Below are 9,282 nucleotides of genomic sequence, written 5' to 3'. Positions count from 1 at the left end.
AAAGGAAAAATAAACCACCGTTCAGACACGTCAAACAATACAATCGACCAGAAGATGTACCACGTTTCACTCCGTTGAACAGACCCCTGGTGGAAGTCTTGCAGTTTGCCGAGCAATGCAATCTGATCCACCCACCGGAGCCGATACCCGAGGGGGAGGACAAGAGAAAGTATTGTTCTTTCCACAGAGTCAAGGGACACAATACTTCGGAGTGCATGGCCTTGCGCATGCTCATTGAACAACTCATTCAGAAGGGAGAGTTGAGGCANTTCCTCAAATCCCTGCCGTGGAACAACAGGCGCCCCGACCTTCCCAGAGGCGACAGTCGCACCCCCAACCTCAAGATCGTAACTTGGAGGAAGTCCAATCTACGGATCGCACACGGAGGTCCGATCGAGAGGGACGTCGGTATGACCCTATTCAACGTAGGAGCGCTTTTGATCGCATCCGGAATAGCGTTAGATCTCGGTTGGGGCCCCAGAATAACAATGAACACACGAGACAAAGGCCCCAAATGACTGTGGAGGAAAGCAGCACCGGGAGTGCACAACATGGGGACGCCCATTTAGCTGACAGAAGGGCCCGACCGGTCGGTCGGGTGAGTGATCGGCGGACCAATCGAGTAGGCGATCAACCGGTTAGGGAAGAGAGGCAACTCGATGAAGAGGATAGTCCCCGACTCCAAATGGCCAGGATGCAGGAAAGAATAGATCGTTTACAACAAGAGCTTCGCGAGAGAGTCGGCGCGGGAAAAGAACCATCATGCTCGCTGGTTGCCACCCCCTTTACGGACGACATCATGAGTGCCCGCTATCCGCAAGACCTCCAAATCCCGCTGGCCCACACTTATTCCGGACGGTACGACCCGCAAGAGCATGTCGACATGTACTATGGCAACATGTTGATGTTGGAGTAAGCGATGCGGTCATTTGTAGAGCTTTCTTCGCTACCTTAGTCGGTAAGGCGGCCGAATGGTTCAAGGGTTTAGAGCAGGGGTCGATCAGAAACTTCGGTCAGTTGGCCGATAAGTTTGTAAAGCGTTTCGCTGTAAGTAAATCGAGAAAGAAATCTTACACTTGCCTGAACAAGGTAAACCAAGCTGTGGGAGAACCGTTGTCTACTTTCCTATTCAAATGGGAAAGTGAGGTTAATGAGGTTGAACCGATGGAGGACCGGGTGGCAATCCAAGCTTTCCTTGCATCACTTTGTTCCGGGGCGCTCTACTACGACCTCATAGTTAATCCCCCCCGAACCTATGAGGAGGCCATCACCAGAGCCAAGCATCATGCAGATGCCACCGAAGCTAACATGGCAAAGAGACGCGATGAGCAGCCGGTCAATCGGGACAGAGGCCACGATCAAAGGAAAAATAAACCACCGTTCAGACACGTCAAACAATACAATCGACCAGAAGATGTACCACGTTTCACTCCGTTGAACAGACCCCTGGTGGAAGTCTTGCAGTTTGCCGAGCAATGCAATCTGATCCACCCACCGGAGCCGATACCCGAGGGGGAGGACAAGAGAAAGTATTGTTCTTTCCACAGAGTCAAGGGACACAATACTTCGGAGTGCATGGCCTTGCGCATGCTCATTGAACAACTCATTCAGAAGGGAGAGTTGAGGCAATTTGTGATGAAAGAGGATAGAAATCAAGGAAAAACGGAAAGGAATGTGATGAAAAGGAATCCCGAAAGGCACGACAAGGCATTCGTCCCACCCGGGTCAGCTGATGAGAAGGCGGTCGGAAAGAAACCAGTGATCCACGTCATCTACGGGGGCCCTGAAGGAGGCGACTCTTCACGACAAAGGAAGCAATGGGCGAGAAACTTATACGTTGGGACGATTCATTCGGAACCTCGAGAGAAGAGAAAGCGTACAGAGCCAATACTTTTCACTGACGATGATCTACCACTCAATGGGGAAGCCCAAAATGATCCACTCATCATCACACTAGATGTCAACGGAACGGATGTCCAGCGGGTGCTGGTTGACACAAGGAGCTCAGTGAACATCCTATATTTTGATGTCTTTGCTCGATTGGGTCTGTCCACCGATCAGTTAACCCCCATTCGGACCCCGCTGTCTGGTTTCACCGGTGACTCCATAGAAGCAGAGGGAGTCATCAACTTGAATGTGGAGTTGGGCAGCCAACCAAACACATTGAAGACTACCATGGACTTTGTGGTAGTGAAATTGAAGTGTGTTCACAACGCCATACTTGGGCGACCAGGTATCACTCGCGCAGCTGCTATTATATNCCATGAACCACTTGTGCATGAAGTTCCATACACCTAATGGGGTTGGAGTGGTTCGAGGAGACCAACGTGCTGCTCGACAGTGCTACGTGCGAGCAGTCAAACAGTCGGACCGGGAGGAAGGCAGGATTCACACCATATCCCAACAGGTAAACCGCGGAGAAGAGAGGGAAAAACCGCAACCTGCCTCAGAATTGGAAGAGATAGTACTTGACTCCGACCGACCAGAAAGGGTGGTTAAAATCGGTCGGGGACTCCCTGCAGACCTACGTGAGGACATCATCGGAGTGTTGTAGAAGTACAAAGACGTTTTTGCTTAGGGACCGGAAGACATGCCCGGGGTTGATCGGTCTGTCATTTGCCACCGCTTATCAATTCAACCGGGTTCGAAACCAGTCAAGCAAAAGAAAAGGCACCTGTCAAGCGAAAGGAGAGAATTCGTGAAAAAGGAGACCGCCACCCTCTTGTCGGTAGGGCACATCCGAGAGGTCCTCTACCCGGAGTGGTTAGCCAACGTAGTCCTCGCGCCTAAACCGCCAACATGGTGAATGTGCGTTGACTACACCGATTTAAACAAAGCTTGCCCGAAGGATCCATNAGGGTTTGCTCGGATCAACTATGGAAGCATATGTGGATGACATGCTTATCAAGAGTCGACTGAAAGAAACTCATCCTACTGACCTTGCCCAGGCATTCAAGGTGATGGAAACTTTCAACCTGCGTCTGAACCCAAGTAAGTGTACTTTTGCTGTTCAGACGGGAAAATTCTTGGGGTTCATGATGACGGGGCGGGGGATCGAGCCAAACCCCGAGAAGGTAAAAGCGATAATGGAGATGCAACCCCCCCGATCGGTCAAGGATGTTCAGCGACTGACCGGTCGGCTAGCAGCGCTTAGCCGTTTCCTATCCAAGTCGGCCGAAAAGTCTTTGCCGTTCTTTCAGATTTTGAAAAAATCAAATGGCTTTGAGTGGACACCGGCGTGTCAATCGGCTTTTGAAGATTTGAAGGTATACTTGAGCTCCGCACCAGTCCTCTCGAAGCCAGAGAAAGATGAGGTCTTATTCGTTTATTTGGCCGTGTCCGACCGAGCGGTCAGTTCCGTGCTTGTCCGTGAAGAAGCAAAGGGAATTCAGAAGCCGATCTACTACGTGAGCAAAGCTCTTCAGGGAGCAGAGCTGAGGTACACAAAATTTGAGAAGACCGCGTTAGCGCTCTGGGTGACGGCCAGAAGACTTGTAGCTTACTTCCAAGCTCACCCGATAGTAGTGCTAACCGATCAACCGTTGGGGACGATCCTCAGGAATCCAACATCATCAGGACGATTGATCAAATAGGCCATGATGCTCACCCAGTTCGCGATTGAGTATAAGCCTCGTCCTGCCATCAAGGGTCAAGCATTGGCTGATTTCATCGTCGAATGCACCGCACGCGATCTGGAACCTGACCGACCGACTGCCCTAGAAGAACCATGGTGGGAAGTTTCTACTGATGGGTCGTCAAGTAAGAAGGGATGTGGGGGTGGAATTGTGCTCACATCACCCGAGGGCTTCAAGATTTATCAAGCCTTGATTTTCAAATTTCAACCTACCAACAACGAAGCAGAATACGAGGCACTCATAGGCGGGTTGCGACTGGCCAAGCAGATGAAGGCCGAACGGTTAAGGGCACGGTCAGACTCCCGGTTGATAATCGGACAGCTATCCAGCACGATCGATGCAAAGGAAGATCGAATGATACAGTACAAGGATATTGCGCTCGAATTGTTGCAACAATTCAAAAAATACGAGCTGATCCAAGTATCAAGGATGGAGAACACGGACGCTGACATGCTCTCCAAGTTGACTCAAGAAGCTCCTGAATACGTGTCTAAGATTGCACGCATTGAAGAAATTGGAGCGCCAAGCATTTATGTCATAGAAGTCCGACCGGTTGAGATAGGCGAGCCAGATTGGATGTACGACTTGAAGAATTACATCGCCAACGGCACTCTACCGGACGACTCCTCCCGGGCAAAGAAAGTTAAGTTAAGGGCACCACGTTTCCAATTGGTTGATGATAGGCTCTACAAAAGATCATACGGCGGACCGCTTCTCCGGTGTTTAACCAGCGACGAGGCAAAAGTTGTGATGGACGAAGTTCATGAGGGGATTTGTTCTGCCCATCAAGGACCGAGAACACTCGCGTAAAAGATCATTCTGATGGGTTACTATTGGCCTTCGATCAACCTGGATTGCGAGCAATACGTTCGACGATGCGCCACTTGTCAAGAATTTCACAGGTTACCCGGTCGACCAGCCACCTACTATCAACCAGTGAGCGAAGTAATACCTTTTGCAAGGTGGGGTGTGGACCTGATCGGAGCATTCCCGATGGCAGCCGGACGCAAAAAGTATGTGATAGTGGCGATCGACTACTTCACCAAGTGGGTGGAAGCAAAAGCGTTGGCAACCATCACTTCTCAACAGTGTCAAAAGTTCCTTTGGAAAAATGTGATTACTCGCTTCGGGGTACCTGTTCAATTGATCACAGACAACGGGACGCAATTTGACAGCCGACCGTTTAAGAACTTCATGGCTCATTTGGGCATAAAGCATACCCGAGTGGCCGTAGCATACCCGCAATCAAATGGTCAAGTGGAGAACACCAACCGGACGATCTTGGATGGATTGAAAAAGAAGTTGCAAACTGCAGGTCGAGGCTGGGTTGATGAGCTTTCATATGTTCTTTGGACATACCGAACCACCCCGCGTCGGGCAACGAATGAGACACCCTTCTCGCTGACATATGGATTCGAGGCAAGAGTCCCGATTGAAGCATGGCTCCCTACCACCCGAGAAAAAAAATTACGATCCTGAAGTGAATGATGAGATGCAAGGTACGGAACTCAATTTCATAGACGAAAAAAGGGACATGGCAGCTCGAAGGTTAATAGAATATCAGAGGAATGCCAAAGTAGCCCACGACGGTCGAGTGAACCCACGGTATTTCCAAGTAGGAGATCTGGTCCTACGGCGGAGGGAAGCTAGCAAACCGACTGATCACGGAAAATTTGCCAAGAAATGGGAAGGACCCTACAAGGTCTCTGCAATGGTTCAGCGAGGTACCTATAAGTTAGAGACTCTTTCTGGTCGGTTAGTCGCCTGAGTGTGGAACTCTGAGCACCTTATTAAATTTCACAAGTAGTTTGGTTGTTGGAATGTAACTTACATCTAGAATAATTAAGTCGCAGTGTTTTTGGAATTTTTCACTGTAATCTTGCTTGGGTGTTCGAAAAAACGAAACCTGCACGTTTGGGGTTGTGTTCGACCTGCACGTTTGGGGTTTTGTTCGACCTGCACGTTTGGGGTTGTGTTCGACCTGGGGTTGTGTTCGACCTGCACGTTTGGGGTTGTTTTCAACCTGCACGTTTGGGGTTGTGTTTGACCTGCACGTTTGGGGTTGTGTTTGACCTGCACGTTTGGGGTTTTGTTCGACCTGCACGTTTGGGGTTGTGTTCGACCTGCACGTTTGGGGTTGTGTTCAGCCTGCACGGATCTCCGTTTGGGGTTGTGTTCGACCTGCACGTTTGGGGTTGTGTTCGACCTGCACGAATATTCGTTTGGGGTTTTATTCGACCTGCACGGATCTTCGTTTGGGGTTGTGTTCAACCTACACGGATCCCCGGAGTTGTGTTCGACCTGCACGGATCTCCGTTTGGGGTTGTGTTCGACCTGCACGTTTGGGGATGTGCAAGTTTGATTAGCGGTATTGAGTGGAAGAATATACTACTTGAGAAACTGCAAGAAAGCATAGAGAAGCTTGAATATTATCTTTTGTCAAGATAGTTGATCGGTCGACCAACACCTTGGAAGCCTAGCAACCTGCAACGATCGACAACCACTTCAATGTCAAACGACTTGTGACTGACAAAGTGATATGTTGACCGACCATCCACTTGAATGGCAAGCAACTTGCATAGGACTATCAACGATATCAAGCGACTTGCACCAGGATAGAATCAGCAAAGCAACATGAACAAGTGCTATCAACTTTTAGACCACATGTAATTTTTTGGTTTGTATAGATTGGACTAGTTGTACCACTTGTTTTGGTTGTTAAAAAAAAAAAAAAATCGTCGATCGACTGGAAATCCCAGTCAGTCGACGAAATAGTCGACTGACTGGAATTCCCAGTCGGTCGACTATTTAGTCGACCGACTGGAAATTCCAGTCGGTCCCAGTCGGTCGACGTCGATTGGAACCAATCGGCGGGGCGCCGACTGGGGAATCCAGTCGGCGACCGCCGACTGGTTAGACCAGATCTGGATTTTCCAGATCTGGTCCCAAAAAAAAAAAAAGTGTTGTTTGTTTTTTGATAGCTTGGAAGACTACTGGTGGGAGCATTGTTCTTGGCAAGTCCAGAGTGTCAAACTGGAGGAAATATACACGCAGGTGGTCGGATCATAAAAATCACTCAGCTGACCGATAACAATCACACCCCATTTGGTCTGGATGCGCCTGGTCAAGTCAACCACTCGGTGATTCGTATGTGCTACCTTCCTCATCCCCAGTCGTGGAGAACTTGATTGGTCCGTCAACTATTACTTGACCAAGGTATCACCAAGGGAAGACCCATCTCCGAACCATGGAAAAGATGTGAACAAAATCCGCTAAATGATCCATTGCTCGACGATCGGAAACAACCAAGACAAACCCGTCTCTAATGATTATGCTTTCGGTTGTACTCTTTTTCCCTTAGCTAGGTTTTTTCCCATAGGGTTTTTCTTAGTCTAAGGTTTTTAACGAGGCAACCCGCGTAAATCACGCCCCTCCTGCTCAACTCAAACTTGAGGGGTTCATCACGGACTATCAAGGCATTCAAACCAGGGAGACTTTGCTCGCAACGAGTTAGCCGCCTGGAGCACTTTCTACTTCTCGAACCTGACGACTCTCGCAGATTCAAGAAGTGGGGGACTTGTGATGGGTAAATATGCACATGTACTAGTCGGTCCGTATATCACCCGTCCGTCAACGGTCACCAACCTGTCCGTCGACGGTCACCCAATCGGTCCGTCGACCGCATGATTGGAAGCAACACACCTTGTGGATTGGAGGCTCACGAGCGCAACAGTTGCTTGATGTGACGACCGACAACTTTTCGGGAACAAGGGATCCGTGTTTTCATCATCTCGAGTAACTCAACCACTTCGAGCAAACTAATGCGCATTTTGCGGAGTGACTGTTCAGCCCATGCAAATATGCCCACCACTTGCATATCAGACACCATGTGCATAGTGATCCACTTTGTATAAAAATAGGGGTCATTCCCCTCACTAGGGGACGCATGAATACTACACTAATACACTTGTGATTTGCTCATTCGTCTCTCTTGCTCTCTCCTTGTTATTGTTCGTCACCCGTAGAGCGACATAGCTTCTTACCGCTCAGTCGTTAACCGGTAGACCGACCGATTGACCGGCCGAGCGACATTCTTCACCACACGTAACACACGTATTCGTAGCGTAATCGTAGACCCGTTTACATTTACGCTATCAGGCGGTTATATATAACCGCCGCTAAGTATATGTTGCTAAACAATCAGTTTTTTGTAGTGGGGTTAAGTAGTATTTGCTTCTTAATTTTGTTGTTGAGTACTACTGACTCTGTCATACAATGTAGTATCTCTTCATAGTTACTAGTCAACAGTTGCCTCTACTGCGGCTCAAACCCACTCCATGTGGGAGTGTAAACCGGACACCGGGTGCCACTAGGCCACAAGGTCTTTGGCATTTGCTTCTTAATTTAGATATGAAAGATCTTAAAGATTTTTGCAAAAGTCAAAGTGCTCTAGGAGCGAATGATTTGAACTCTTGAAATTAAAAATAATTAGAGGTTTTAATTAAAATAAATGTTTTTTTAAAAAATATAATCAATTAAAAAAATTAGAGATTTTAATTAAAATAAATAAATATTTTTTAAAAATATAATCATCCGCTACCGTTCTTTGCTAAGAACAGTAGCGGATGATTATTGTTTTTAAAAATAAATAAACTAATCCGCTACCGTTTCTAGCTAAGAACGGTAGCAGATGATTATTTTTTTTAAAAATAAATAAACTAATACGCTACCGTTCTAGTGAAGAACGGTAGCGGATAATCAGACTTTTCGCCACTGTTCCACAACGGTGGCGGAAAGTCAACAACATTCAGAGACTCTTCCATCCGCTACTGTTGTACAACGGTGGCGAAACGTCTTTTACAATAGTAGCGGATGTGCAGTTTTGTACTAGTGTATAAGCATCAAGTTGACACACCTTAAGTTTCAACAACTACTCACCTTAAGCAAAAAAACTACGCTTCTTAAGCAAAACAATCACGCATCTAAAGAACACAAACTACGCACCTTAAGCTTCCCGCACACTAGACACCCAACCGCACGGAAACTGAATTATATATATATATATATATATATATATATATATATATATATATATATATATATATATATATATATATGGAAGGGTACAGGTGCGGGGAAGGGTTCCCGTGCGATTGTGCGGTGATTTATTCATTTTTTTAAAAAAATTTAAACTGATTCACCTTAAGCTTCTAATCTACGCACCTTATGCTGGATTAACATAAATATGAATTTGTAGAGAAAATCTTATAAATAATATTGTTTGTGTTATGAAACTGCAAAAAAACAACAAAAAAAACGCACCTTATTAAGAAGGGAAACAACGCATCTTAAGAAGGAAAACCACGCACCTAAAGCATTAGGACGACGCACCGTAAGTTTCAACAACTGATGCACCTTAAGCACACAAACCACGCATCTAAAGCTTTAGACCGACGCACTTAAGTTTCAACAACTAATGCACCTTAAGCTCAAAACCACGCACCTTAAGCACAAAGCACGCACCTTAAGAAGAAAAACCACGCACTTTAAGTTTGACCCATATGGAAAATGACCAAACTGCAATTGCGTTTTTTTTTAAACGTTGTTAATCTTGAATGTTGATTTTGATAAGATTAATGGCTCTCCT

The 9,282-nt window shown here is 47.0% G+C and overlaps 1 protein-coding gene across 1 annotated transcript; it reads left to right on the top strand.

Annotated features, from left to right (window-relative positions):
• The first annotated feature begins 514 nt into the window (after window positions 1–514).
• On the top strand, window positions 515–2,298 carry LOC115999323. The gene is made up of 2 exons (XM_031239180.1): window positions 515–858; window positions 936–2,298. Exons 1-2 carry the CDS (start codon window positions 515–517, stop codon window positions 2,296–2,298), a joined length of 1,707 nt encoding a protein of 568 aa, XP_031095040.1.
• Window positions 2,299–9,282: the final 6,984 nt, after the last annotated feature.

Source organism: Ipomoea triloba, chromosome 12 (assembly GCF_003576645.1).
Source record: "Ipomoea triloba cultivar NCNSP0323 chromosome 12, ASM357664v1".
Classification (NCBI taxonomy): domain Eukaryota; kingdom Viridiplantae; phylum Streptophyta; class Magnoliopsida; order Solanales; family Convolvulaceae; genus Ipomoea; species Ipomoea triloba.
Note: the sequence above shows the minus strand (reverse complement) of the source record. Positions and strands in the feature narration are given on the sequence as shown.